This window comes from Squalius cephalus (genome assembly GCF_949319135.1).
Source record: "Squalius cephalus genome assembly, chromosome: 11".
NCBI classification, from domain to species: Eukaryota; Metazoa; Chordata; class Actinopteri; order Cypriniformes; family Leuciscidae; genus Squalius; species Squalius cephalus.
The window spans coordinates 21,712,923-21,727,382 of record NC_137132.1 but is presented as its reverse complement, the minus strand read 5'-3'; the positions used below and the strand labels follow the sequence as shown (position 1 = coordinate 21,727,382).

The window sequence follows — 14,460 nt, the reverse complement described above, 5'->3', positions numbered from 1 at the left end:
AAAAAAAATAGTACAGTCAATTAAATTGACATTTGGTAAACCTTATGTGCAAAAAAGAAAATAGTTTTGATGCTCATAGAGGGCAATAAAATATATTTATTTAATAAATTAGTTTATACGTCAGGAAAATTTCAATTACATTTAGCATGTTTTATTAAATAAAATAATTTCACAAATGTGTAATTGATTCGGATTTAAAGCACTAGCACAGCCAAAATAACAGTGTTACTGTAATAAAGCAATTTCAATATTTTTTTTCACATTTTTTTCATAGGTTGTTCTCTATTCATATGCTCACTTTCATATCTCTAATTTTTTTCTTTAATGCATCTTTGATATCCTTGGTTCTGAAGCAGTATATCATGGGATTGACAACAGGTGGGAGCAGACTGTACCACATTATTAACATAACCCGGATGCCAGGTGAGATTTTCACATTTATCACATCATGCACATAAACAACACATCTGGGCACATAGTATAGACAAATAATAATAAGCTGAGGAGTGCATGTTGAGAATGTTTTATATCGGGCCTGAATGTCTGAGATTTTGAAAACAGAAGTGATGATGGCAATAAAAGAAAATATAATGAAAATTAAAGGTCCCAAAAGAACAAACATAGCACATGAAAATGAAACAAACTTTTTCTGCCTTACATCTCCACAAGACAGATTAATAATTGAATTTTGGTCACAGTAATTTTGGGTTATTACATTAGAAGAGCAGTAGGGTTCATTGAAGGCATTAAAAACAATGACTGACATCCATGATATACAGATTGCCCAAATCACAGCACATGCCATAAAAATAGTTTTGTTTGTAATAAGGACACAGTATCTCAGTGGGTTACACACTGCAACAAACCGATCAATGGCCATTAATAGCATTAGGAAAGAGTTAATACTCCCTAAGTAGTGAACAAAAAACATCTGCACTAAGCAACTATAAAATGATATCTCACTGCTATTAAAAAAGTATTTTGCAATGGCTTTAGGCAGCGTGACAGTTCCAAAAGCAAGATCACACACAGCAAGATTACAGAAGATTAAATAGGTGGGTTTCTGAAGGCTTCTCTCATAAGAAATAAAAGAAATAATAAAGATATTTCCTCCTGCCAGTGTCAAGTAGACAAAGAACAAAAGGGCTCCCACAGCTCCATAATACTGTTGATGGAGTCCTGGAAATCCCAGCAGGTAGAATTCAGTAAAGACAGTGACATTGGTGTAGATCATGACTCTAGGCTTCACAATTACCTCATACAGCAAAAATGTAAAAAAGAATTGACTTTTACAAAAGCATTTGACTGTCTAAAAAGCAACATACAAACATTAAAACATACAAACATGAACAATAAAGCAACATACAAACATTTTTAACAACTACTGACTTTATAAAGTACAGATTATATTGATAAGATATAGTTCACATACAGTACATACCTCTGTGGAAACTATTTAGATGTCAATAGCATAATCTATTAAATTTGAATTAATTTGACTTTGATTTACTTTGACCACCAAACTGGAGAAGTTTCACTGAATCACCAATTGTATTAATGCACAAACAAAACAAAAAAAATCTGTCATGTGCATAGGTATGACATAAAAAAAAAATGTCTGTTTCTCTGTGCATCCATCTGACAACGACAAATACACTGTTTATTATCACTCTCCAAAACCAAAGACACCTCCCACAGGATGACGTGTTGTTTGACGTGAATCACGTGTTGACATGCATTGCCACAAGGTTTTCTTTTTTTCATGGAAACAGTTTAATTTATTTGACAGCACTAACATGCTTGAGTCTTGCTGTAGTTTGAAATAAACCCTCATAATACCTTAAATGGAATATTGAGTGACCACAATTGCTGACATTCTACAGTAAGAGCTATAAAGAAGCATATAGCTGAGATACAAATTTCTTGGAAAATTTTTGAGTTGAGACTAGACCAAAACAGTTTAAAATTAAATCACTTTAAATTTAACAATTCAATTTTAATTATTAGTCTTAGGCTACTGAGTGCATTAGTAATTCATTGACATGATTATATGCTTCTCCATTCTCAAAAAAGTATGTAACTTCCCACTATCACAATACTCATTTTCAGTCAGACTATTCAGGTCCATCAAAAAAAAAAAAAAAAAAAAAAAAATTACCTGAATGTTCAGTGAAATCCTCCAATCCCCATTACCAAATGAGCCAAACATCACCAGGAAATAAAGAAAAAAATAAAAGCAACTACAATGTACATGCACTATTTTACTCTTTCACTTTTATAATCAGCATGCATTATCTAATATATTTTGACTAAGTGAATATTGTTTGTTTTACAGCTTGCCATATTTTATGTTCATACCTTTTAACTGAGTAAATTTAATTGTATGGTATGGAATTTCAACCTAGGGTCCTTTGCACCATGACCTCGAGCCAAACACCCCCCCACCCCCCCACCACCCCAGCAGCTTTTTTTCCCTTGGTCAAACATTATTAAAGTTAGAGCTTATTTAGAGACATCAGCTGAATGGCTTAGTGCAGGCGCTAATGGATCCAAGGTTGTATCACGTAAATTACCCTACTAATAATGCCCGGAATGTTACCAAACTTCTACAGTAGTACAAATAGGTTCTGTACTCTTGCCTGATGGCTTATGCTACCGCTAACCCGGATGTCGAGGTCACTTCCGTGATTTGGGAAAAGCCCGTAAAAGTCATTTGCAAACTCACAAGTGTAAGGGAAAAACTAGTGAATTTAACATTCCATAGAAATTAGTGTTAACTAATAATTGTTGCAAACTGGTACTACCAAAAAATATTATTGCATTCCTGGAACTGGGCGTCGTTACACTACATCCTTGTGCATTGCTTTCTTCCAGGATTTTTACGGGCTTTTCCCAAATCACGGAAGTGACCTCGATGTCCGGGTTAGCGGTGGCATAAGCCATCAGGAAAGTGTTATTTAAATAAACTCCTGATGTACTTACAAACTTTCCAATGCCTTGTTTTATGATTACAGAACCTATTTGTACTACTGTAGAAGTTTGGTACCATTCCAGGCATTATTAATGGCGTAATTTACGAGATACAACCTTGGATCCATTAGCGCCTGCACTAAGCCATTCAGCTGATATCTCTAAATAAGCTCTAACTTTAATAATATTTTGTTTAATCATTTGTTTAATCATTTGTTTGGGATAGCAGAGATGCCCAGACTTCCCTCTCCCTAGACACTTCCTCTAGCTCTTCCGGGGGGACACAGAGGCGTTCCCAGGCCAGCCGGGAGACATAGTCCCTCCAGCGTATCCTAGGTCTTCCCCGGGGTCTCCTCCCAGTGGGACGCGCCCGGAACACCTTCCCGGGAAGGCGTCCAGGAGGCATCAGGAACAGATGCCCGAGCCACATCAGCTGGCCCCTCTCGATGTGGAGGAGCAGCGGCTCTACACTGAGCTTCTGCCGGGATCTCTAAGGGATCGCCCAGTCACCCTGCGGAGAAAGCTCATTTCGGCCACCTGTATCCGGGATCTTGTCCTTTCGGTCATGACCCACAGCTCATGACCATAGGTGAGAGTAGGAACGTAGACTGACTGGTAAATCACTTTTTTCACCACGACAGACCGGTACATCGACCGCATTACTGCAGAAGCTGCACCGATCCATCTGTCAAACTCCCGTTCCATCCTTCCCTCACTCGTGAACAAGACCCCAAGATACTTGAATTCCTCCACTTGAGGCAGGAACTCTCCACCAACCTGAAGTTGGCCTCGGATTTGGAGGTGCTGATTCTCATCCCAGCTGCTTCATACTCGGCTGCAAACCATCTCAGTGCATGCTGAAGGTCCTGGTCTGATGGGGCCAGCACGACAACATCATCCGCAAAAAGCAGAGACAAAATCGTGTGGTCCCCAAACCTGACACCCTCCGGCCCCTGGCTGTGCCTAGAAATTCTCTCCATAAAAATTATGAACAGAACCGGCAACAAAGGGCAGCCCTGTTGGAGTCCAACATGCACCTGGAACAAGTCTGACTTACTGCCGGCAATGCGAACCAACCTCTTGCTCCGGTCGTACAAGGACCAGACAGACCTTAGGAAAGGGCCCCTGATACCATACTCCCAGAGCACCCTCCACAGGACGCCGCGCGGGACACAGTTGAATGCCTTCTCCAAATCCACAAAGCACATGTGGATTGGTTGGGCAAACTCCCATGAACCCTCCAGCACCCTGGAGAGGGTATAGAGCTGGTCCAGTGTTCCACAACCGGGACGAAAACCGCACTGTTCTTCCTGGAGGTTCTATTATCAGCCGTAATCTCCTCTCCAGTACCCTGGCATAGACTTTCCCGGGGAGGCTAAGTGTGATCCCCCTGTAGTTGGAACACACCCTCCGGTCCCCCTTCTTAAAAAGAGGGACCACCACTCCTGTAGTGGCGGACCACTCTTAGCTGGGACGTATTGCTTAGCTTCTTTGACAAGCTATCCAATATGCTTAGCCATCTTTATCTTCAAACATTCTCACCGACCGTCAAACTAAAAGTCCCTACAAAATAAAGGACCCTAAATCAAACAAAATATACCAGTGCTCCAATAGCACAACAATTTAGATTAACCTGTTAAGCTTCACCAGTGCGTGGGCGCACTGAAGCGTTTTTTAATTTATATAGTTCAAAGTTACTATCAGATTTAATGTTATACCTTGACAAACTATACATCATTAAAAAGATATAATACTCAAGTTTCAGTATTTGACCACTATTGTATTCTGAGAAACTTATAGTGACAGTTATGTCTTAATTTGTGTCAGGAGTTATGAAATGAAAAAATGAGTCGATACCTTTAATATGAATTATGCACGTCAGCCGCTTTCATTCATAAAAAACTCCCGTGCTGTCGTCATGACAGCGATACACAAAACAACGTCCTTCAGGGCTTTTAGCTCAAAAATGTGCAAACTTGGAGAAATATTGATATATTCTCATAGATTCACGTCATATTTCTAAAGACAGGAATAATATTTATTGAATTTATACCCAAATGCGTCGATGTAATCATTATGATCGCTTCTTACTGAGATGTGCAGTGTTTTCAATTCATACCAATAGCCTGAGGGCGCTATATGCACAAAAAATAATCCATATATGGGACATGAAGAAGAGCCATAATCATGTGACATTCCAGGACGTCACTGCTACACACAAAGCTACAGAGATCCCGCTGTAATATGCATGTTTTGAAGACAATAAACATGTTTGCTATGATATTTAATTTGCCTGTGTTCTTCAAGCCATGGCAGGTATTTTCATAATAATAGATTATATTTATAATGTAATGCTAATCGATATAGACTTTATCATCGTGCATAAAACTATAAATAATGTTTTCTGTCTGATTTTTTTTTTATCTGAAGCCAAATTATATCACAGAAGATTATTTAAAACACTCGATTGCATTATGAAGTAAGTTTGGAGCACAAACATGGTTTTAATCTCATAAATGGTCGTGTATTGATGGTGTGCTAAGCTAACATGCTAGCTAGCCCAGGTGCACCTGCCACCAGGGGTTATTCTTTTATGAATTTTGTTCTAAATAAGAATGCTTACTGATATGTTTTAGTGCATTTGACCACTATTTAGTGCACTTCAAATGTGAAGTGAGAACTTTGATAAAAGAAATTAGGGATTGAAACCCTGTGAATAGCCAGTCGTTAGTAACTATAATGCAGACAAAAGAAATGCATATTTCGAGCCATAACCAGGCTGGAGAGGTGTGAATGTGTGCAGGGGGAGACTGAGACTGAATGGGGCTCGTTTGCACCACAAAACAATAGAGACAAAAGACTGAATGGATGCTTAGACGATGACTAAACATCAGTAGCATTTTTAGAGTAGCCTAATCAAAATAAAGTCATGACATGATCTTGAAAAACATTTAACTAAATACAGAGTTTTAGACTTATTATCTTCATATTTTAAATATAACATGGTCAGACATGTGGCTTTAGCTGTAGTGCATTTCTAGATTGCTCCAGTGCCAACTTCAATTTTATTTTCATTAATATGTTTCATAAAAAAAACATTCTAACAACTTTACAAAACTTTGAAGCTATTTAAAAAAAAAAAATCATTATGACAATAATTAATTCTACATTTACAATAAACTACCAGGTGTCAGCTTTCAAATGAGATCATACTTGTGCTTTTAGTGCAAAGGGTTCATGAACTGTATCTGTTTCAGTTTGGGTATGTCATTTCTGGGGATTTTTCAAAAGTGGGGTTGCAGCTTAACAGGTTAAACTCAAAACGGCTCCTACAACTCCAGTCATCCAGCCCAAAGGTACTGTCCCCGTCTGCCACGCAATGTTACAGAGGCGTGTCAGCCAAGACAGTCCCACAATATCCAGAGACTTGAGGTACTAAAGGACGGATCTCATCCACCTCCGGTGACTTGCCACCGAGGAGCGTCTTGACTACCTCGGTGACTTCAGCTTGGGTGATGGATGAGTCCACCTCCGAGCCCTCAGCCTCTGCTTCCTCAAAGGAAGACGTGTCGGTGGGATTGAGGAGATCCTCAAAGTATTCCTTCCACCGTCCGACTACATCCCCAGTTGACGTCAACAGCTGCCCACCTCCACTGTAAACAGTGTTGGTAGGGCACTGCTTCCCTCTCCTGAGGCGCCGGACGGTTTTCCAGAATCTCTTTGAGGTCAATCGGTAGTCCTTCTCCATGGCCTCACTGAACTCCTCCCAAGCCCGATTTTTTGCCTCCACAACCACCCGGGCCGCAGTCCGCTTGGCCTGCCGGTACCCGTCAGCTGCCTCAGGAGTCCCACAAGCCAGCCAGGCCCGATAGGACTCCTTCTTCAGCTTGATGGCATCCCTTACTTCCGGTGTCCACCACCGGGTTCGGGGATTGCCGCCTCAACAGGCACCGGAGACCTTACGGCCACAGCTCCAAGTGGCCGCGTCGACAATGGAGGTGGAGAACATGGTCCACTCAGACTCAATATCTCCAGACTCCCTCGGGATCCGGTCGAAGCTCCGCCGGAAATGGAAGTTGAAGATCTCTATGACAGGGGACTCTGCCAAACGTTCCCAACAGACCCTCACAGTACATACTTTCTAACATACTTTGGTTAAAATTCCTTAATGGTTGTGTAAAAAACACCCTTTTTACCTCCTCAAAAACAGCTCTGTTCACAGCGACCCGTTTCGGTGCATGTCTCTTTAAATGTCGATGAGCAATTGCTCACCGCACCCCTCTCTTCCATGGGGGGTGTCGACACAAGACACATAAAGTGCTGCCTTGACAGACTGTATACAAATGGCTAAGGGCGGAAATATGCTAATATGGGACAGTCCATCAGTGGTCGTGGGTGGAGTATGAGCAATATGACATCATATTGCTCAGAAAATCCTAACGGCTTGATTATTGAGTGTGTTTAGACTTTTTGAGGATAAAAAAAAGTTTTTTCATTATATGATGGTTGCGCACACTTCAAAGACACATTTATATGCAAACGGATATAAAAGTGAATTTTGCATCTGATGACCCCTTTAAGTATGGTAGCACAGCATTTTTTAAATGACTGATGCTGCGTCCCAATTTGCCAACTTATGTAAAGTAATTTGTCCTCCCTTTTGTGAAGAAAAAGTACATACTTTTGAGTGTGTAGCAAAAGAGTAGGCAGGCTTTGGGACATACTACTTCGTCATCTTAATGGACAGATCTGTCGCGTGCATCCTGTCACCGTAAACTGCCCTGTCAATCATCTTGTCACAGTTAAAATCCTCCATTCAATCTAATTCAATTTCCTACCGTTTCAGAGAGAAATATAGTTGCACGTTCATCTGCTAGGGTGGCCATACGTCTGGATTTTGGCCGGACAGTCTGGATTTTAAGACCCCTGTCCGGCATCCGGCGCAGCCTCAAGTTGAACACTCATTTGTCCTCCTTTTTGGAATTGCGCTGAATCGGCCTAAAAAAACTCGCTCTAGAATCTATTGGGACGCAGCAGCATAGCGTCTAATGCCGTAAGATCTCTGGTCAAACAAATTATTGGCTGAAAGCACTGTCAAATAAATATCTGATATATCATTGGTTAAAAACGTAAACAAGCCTCCAAGTCGTGGAGTCCACGTGCTGGCTACGTCATATCATAACGTTAACATGCCGAAACGTCAGACCTCATTTCATCCGGAATGGACAAAAGAGCATGAATTTGGCCATGATGACCCTAGAGGAGCTGGTGTCGCCTGAGCTGCTGCAGAGGGTGAACTTCTTTGTTAAGAACTGAAATGTGTATTTATTTATTTTTCGCATTCATTATTTATGTATTTCTGTTATTTCCAGAAGTCCAGAAATGTTATGTTTTCAGGCACTGCACACTTTGAATTGTATTGTATTGTAGTTGCAAGTACACCAGAGACCTATGCAATTATTCTTGCCTCACTAAATCCCACAAAGTGTCCTCCTTTTTGGTGTTATGGAAATGGCCACCCTATCATCTGCAGAGACTCTCCTCATGTGTTTGCAATTTGAATATAATGATGCATTTAAAAGTTAATGGCTAAACGTATCTTTACAAAAGTTCACAATGCTGCTGCAATATAATGTAGACAACATTGAATAAATCAATTTTCATCAGGTTAGTGATAATCACTCAAACCCCTTTATCTAAACCTTTCTACATAACCGCCGGACTCGCGCGTCCTCCATGTCTGTAGTTTTTAAACACTTTTCACTCGTGTTTGTAGTTCTAACCGAATCCTCGTTTAATGCGTGATGGGTTGTGGGCAATATTAGCTGTTAGAGTGCGCATCGATCTGCACTTCGGATTCTGACCGGAAATAGTAGACCTTCCGGGTATCTTTGGAACACTCATTTCAACATACTACGATTTGGGACATACTAATTCTGTTTTCGAATTCTATTTAGGACGGATAGTATGTGAATCTTCATGAGTTTGTCTGCATCCATGTTGCATGTTTCCTCTCTCACTTGTAAAGTGTGTTAAGGTAGCAGTTATTTCTTATGCATCTGTGTTTCTCACAGATGTTTTTTCTTATTCGGTTTATTTTAGGTTCCAAATAATGGCTTAGATACACTAATAGACACATTCTCTCTCACACACACATACACAATGTGTAGCAGTTATTTCTATTAAATGATTTTGCCTTTGTTACTCGGTTACCAATAAAATAGTTTTTTTTCACTGCCTTTTCCTTATTTGTCACAAGTAAGAACAATCCCTAAATTGAACTGAGATAGATGGGTGCCCTTAGTGAAAATTTTATCGCAATCATGAAATTGAACTGCTAAGTCATGAACCTATTTTAAAAGCCTTCCTGAGATAAATAAGAATACATTTAATTTACTATAGTAATAACAGACACTAATTTGTGCAAAAAGCACTAATGACTTGTTTAAGACTTGAAGCTTAAACTCGAGGACTTGCAACTTGACTTGGACATCTGTCTTGACTCGGGACTTGACTCGAAACTTGAATGCAAAGACTCGAGACTTTATTTTGTCTTTATGTTATCAAAAGACATTATGTAGAATTATGTAATTAAATGATTTTAACAATAAGTCCTCTTAGCATCATTTTGGGATAATCTGATGCATTTTGATATTGAAAGATAGTCTCTGTGGGTTTTAGAGAGGATTTCAGTCCTTCATCCAAGAGGTCACCAAGAAGCCTCAAAAGGAAGGTCTGTTTTAGGTCTCTGTCTTGGGAATAACCGTCCCCACCTTTGGGTCTTAACTCATTAATTTCTCCGTGATAGCCAAGATGTTCCCTCTTCGGTTCCCTCTCCCATTTGTCTTGGTTTAACTGCCTAACAGTTGACAACATTCTTACTTTATTTGGGACCATCTCTTACAAGCTTGAAATGTCTTTAGCATTACTTAGCTGTGGAGTTATTAGACTGGCTGATACCAAAATTACAGGATATTCTGATTTATGGTCCTGAGTTTCATCTCTTTTGGTCAGTTTGAACAAGTCATCTCTGTCTGATTCGCTCTCATACCTACAATTGAGCCTCTTAATAGGTGGTGAGAAAAGTTCAAATAATTCCCTTGCTCAAAACCTTGTTTTGTTCTGAATGAATCAGCATTTTTTAATTACTTGACTGAAAGAATTGTCCGCTAACTCGCTCATAAAGACAGTCCCTTGCCGCCAGCTACCAATGTAACCAGCACTAAAGTCGCTGAAAAATTTGTTCTATTATTTCTCAATACCAGGTACACCAATAACATTTAAATTTTATATAAAATATTATTTATTGAACAATAATATTTAATGAACAATAATATCCATGATCCAAGCATAAGTCTGTACAATAAAATACACAAACAAGCATATGTTCAAAGGCATATATGCTCTAGTACAGCATTAAAGTTAAATAAAACCAAGAACCAGTGAGGGGGGGCCCATGGGAAATCAGAAAATTCAACTGGAAAAACTTCTCCTAAAGTAGAACAGTCTTTTTTTTTTTCAATTAATGATTATGCAGTCTTTACTTACATACATCATTGTTTATTCTTTCAAGCAGATATATTTATTTGTATGAATTAAATATAATTAATCTTTATTAAAGCTATTATTAAAGAGCGGTGAATGCTTTTCTTTTTTTATTTTGTTGTTTGAACAATATTAAGTGTACAGAAGGCATTAGGTTTATTACGCACTGTCACTTTAAGACCGAGTGTGCAGATCCAATTGCACTGCTAATGCACATCCGATATTCTCACAACTGTATGTTCTGTAAAGACATAACCGACTGTGTTTACGTGAATACTCTCAAAAACGGACATGTTGTGTGTATTTGTCCATTCAGACGCGAAAGAGAGCTCAATTAGCTGTCTATGTGCAGGGCTGCACTCTTCAGGTCGCGTGTGTGTGTGTGCACAGAAAAACATACTGAATAAAGCTCTCTTTCGCGTCGTCACTCTTATTCAGATCTGTCCATATGTCTGCCCTTCTCTTTCACCCAGACGTAAACATTTTTGAACGATTTGTGAGACATGCAGCATCAAGCGCATTCCAACTCGTGTGCCGCTGGGTAGATCAGCACGTTACAATTCAAATGTGCGCATCTACCACAAACGCAAATCAGTTCTGACTGGATCTCTTCCCCAATCGTCCCTCCCTAACATTTTCGTCTATTTTTTATTCGTTGACAAAAATGTCAATACATTTTCGTCATAGTTGTCATCATTTAAAACTGTTTTTGATATAGCTATCGTCTCGTGTTCGTCTGTGAAAAAATGTCGTTGACGAAAATAATGGCGAAATTAACAATATAATATACTGTAATTGAGTGTCCACGTATACCATAAACAGTGACATGTCGAGGTGTCTCTTTCCTGACTCCTGTTTGAAAAACGCGGACCAGAGTTTCTGCTTTGCGAATCGCAAATCAAGCAGTGATTGACAGCGCTCTGATCCAATGGCGTTGGGCATTGTCATGTTGACAGTAAATCTAGCCCAATGATGTTGGGGGGGCACCAGGGGGGGCCAATCATATTCCAGGGGGGGGCGGTGCCACCCCGTGCCCCCCCTCTAGACACGCCCCTGGAGACAAATGCCAGAAGGACTTGGTGAGATAAGGCTGTTACTGGCGGGGTACATGCGCTAATTTTCCAAAGTAAAGTACATATAACGTATATAATATATTTGACTGAATTGATCATTGTTCATTCTCACTGTATGCCAGGGAAAGTTCAGTGGAGAAGGATTTGGCATTTCTCTCACTCCTCCACTTTCACCTCCATCTCGTTGTCACCCGCTGGCTAGAGATGATGATAATCCAGATTCACAAGGCTTGACACAGAAGAATGATAAAATCACATTTAATAAACACAAGGAACATTAGCGAGAAACACCAGCATGAAAAGTTAACATAAGACAAAGAAAAGAAGATAACAAGGTATAAATCCACAGGATGATGAGTAACACGTAAGACACTAATCAATGAAACAATGAATAACTATGGTAACCACGAAAACAGGAACTAAACACACAGGAACTGAATGCAGGCAATGTCAAAATAAGAGTTCATGAACAAAGACACAGAGGAACTGTGTCACTCATCTACAAATTTTAGCACTTTCTGTATTGTTTGAATCAGAATTAATATGAGGAAATTATGGTAAATAAGTTATCTTATGTTTAATAAAATCATCTTGTCATCCTACTGTTTTCATCAAACCTACTGAACCTATTAGAGTACATTTCATGTGTCTCTGTTAAATGGATATGCATGTCACATAACAGAATAATGTACTGTACTTACAGAATCAGTAGGCCCACACAATTTTTATGCATATCACAAGGCAGAGTTAGAAATCCTATCGGTTATTCATATTTTTAATATTGGCTGTTATATTTCATTTCAATTTCCATATTTTCACCCTCATCTATGAGTAAATTACTTTCTCTTTTACTAATTGTACTGTATAATACCAGATAATGGCTTGAGCCATGTGGACTATTAAAATTTAAGATAACATTTCTGATATTTCATGTAATGTTGTACTATTTTTAAAAAGTTAAATTCACATTTGGAATATATATAAATTAAAACCAAACCATACAATTCAATTCTAAATGGTTTGGAATATCTTAATTAGAACAGGTGAACACAGATATAAAAAAATAGTACAGTCTATTAAATGAACATTTGGTAAACCTTATATGCAAAAAAGAAAATAGTTTGATGTGTTTTGATGCTCATTTAGAGGGCAATACTTATTGAATAAATTAACTCATGCATCAAGAAAATTAAAATGACATTTAGCATATTTTATTAAACAAAATAATTTCAAAAACATGTAATTGATTCGGATTGAAAGGGGGCTAGCACAGCCAAAATAACAGTATTACTGCAATTAAGCAATTTCAATCTTTTTTTCCAAATGTCATAGGTTGTTCTCAATTCATATGCTCACTTTCATATCTCTAATTTTTTTCTTTAATGCATCTTTGATATCCTTGGTTCTGAAGCAGTATATCATGGGATTGACAACAGGTGGGAGCAGACTGTACCACATTATTAACATAACCCGGATGCCAGGTGAGATTCTCCCATTTGTCACATCATGCACATAAACAACACATCTGGGCACATAGTATAGACAAATAATAATAAGCTGAGGAGTGCAAGTTGAGAATGTTTTATATCGGGCCTGAATGTCTGAGATTTGGAAAACAGATATGATGATGGCAATAAAAGAAAATATAATGAAAATTAAAGGGCCCAAAAGAACAAACATAGCACATGAAAATGTAACAAAAATTTTCTGCTTTACATCTCCACAAGACAGATTAATAATTGAATTATGGTCACAGTAATTTTGGGTTATTATATTAGAAGAGCAGTAGGGTTCATTGAAGGCATTAAAAACAATGACTGACATCCATGATATACAGATTGCCCAAATCACAGCACATGCCATAAAAATAGTTTTGTTTGTAATAAGGACACAGTATCTCAGTGGGTTACACACTGCAACAAACCTATCAATGGCCATTAATAGCATTAGGAAAGAGTTAATAGTCCCTAAGTAGTGAACAAAAAACATCTGCACTAAGCAACTATAAAATGATATCTCACTGCTATTAAAAAAGTATTTTGCAATGGCTTTAGGCAGCGTGACAGTTCCAAAAGCAAGATCACACACAGCAAGATTACAGAAGATTAAATAGGTGGGTTTCTGAAGGCTTCTCTCATAAGAAATAAAAAAAATAATAAAGATATTTCCTCCAGCCAGTGTCAAGTAGACAAAGAACAAAAGGGCTCCCACAGCTCCATAATACTGTTGATGGAGTCCTGGAAATCCCAGCAGGTAGAATTCAGTAAAGACAGTGACATTGGTGTAGATCATGACTCTATACGGCTTCACAATTACCTCATACAGCAAAAATGTAAAAAAGCATTGACTTTAACAAAAGCATTTGACTGTCAAGGCAAAATAAAGCAACATAGAAACATTTTTAACAATTACTGACTTTATAAAGTACAGATCATATTGATAAGCTATAGTTCACATACAGTACATACCTCTGTCGAAACTATTTAGATGTGAATAGCATAATCTATTACATTTACATTAATTTGACTTTGACCACCAAACTGGAGAAGTTTCACTGAATCACCAATTGTATTAATGCACAAACAAAAAAATAATCTGTCATGTGCATATGCCATAGGTATGACATAAATAAAAATGTATGTCTCTCTGTGCATCCATCTGACAACGACAAAGACTGTTTATCATCACTCTCCAAAACCAAAGACACCTCCCCACAGGGTGACGTGTTGTTTGGAGTTTATCCCGTCTCATTGGCGCATGGTTTTCTTTCAACTGCCCCGTATACCTCGTTGCTGCCAAAGTCCTCCCAAACCCGCTGAGGGAGGCATCTGTGGTTACCACCTCCCTGCGTGCTGGAGGTGGCCCAATTGGC

General features: G+C 38.7%; 2 protein-coding genes across 2 annotated transcripts; both read right to left on the bottom strand.

Moving 5' to 3' along the window:
* Nucleotides 1-286: 286 nt before the first annotated feature.
* LOC307167832 (olfactory receptor 52K1-like) lies at nucleotides 287-1,234 on the bottom strand (the record flags this gene model as incomplete). Its single annotated transcript, XM_079887138.1, has 1 exon — nucleotides 287-1,234. The coding sequence occupies one exon, from the start codon at nucleotides 1,232-1,234 to the stop codon at nucleotides 287-289; it is 948 nt and encodes a 315-aa protein (XP_079743264.1).
* Nucleotides 1,235-6,352: 5,118 nt separating this feature from the next.
* On the bottom strand, nucleotides 6,353-13,880 carry LOC307167831 (olfactory receptor 52Z1P-like; the record flags this gene model as incomplete). The annotated part of the gene is made up of 3 exons (XM_079887137.1): nucleotides 6,353-6,623; nucleotides 11,749-11,786; nucleotides 12,945-13,880. 3 exons carry the CDS (start codon nucleotides 13,878-13,880, stop codon nucleotides 6,353-6,355), a joined length of 1,245 nt encoding a protein of 414 aa, XP_079743263.1.
* Between the last annotated feature and the right edge of the window lie 580 nt (nucleotides 13,881-14,460).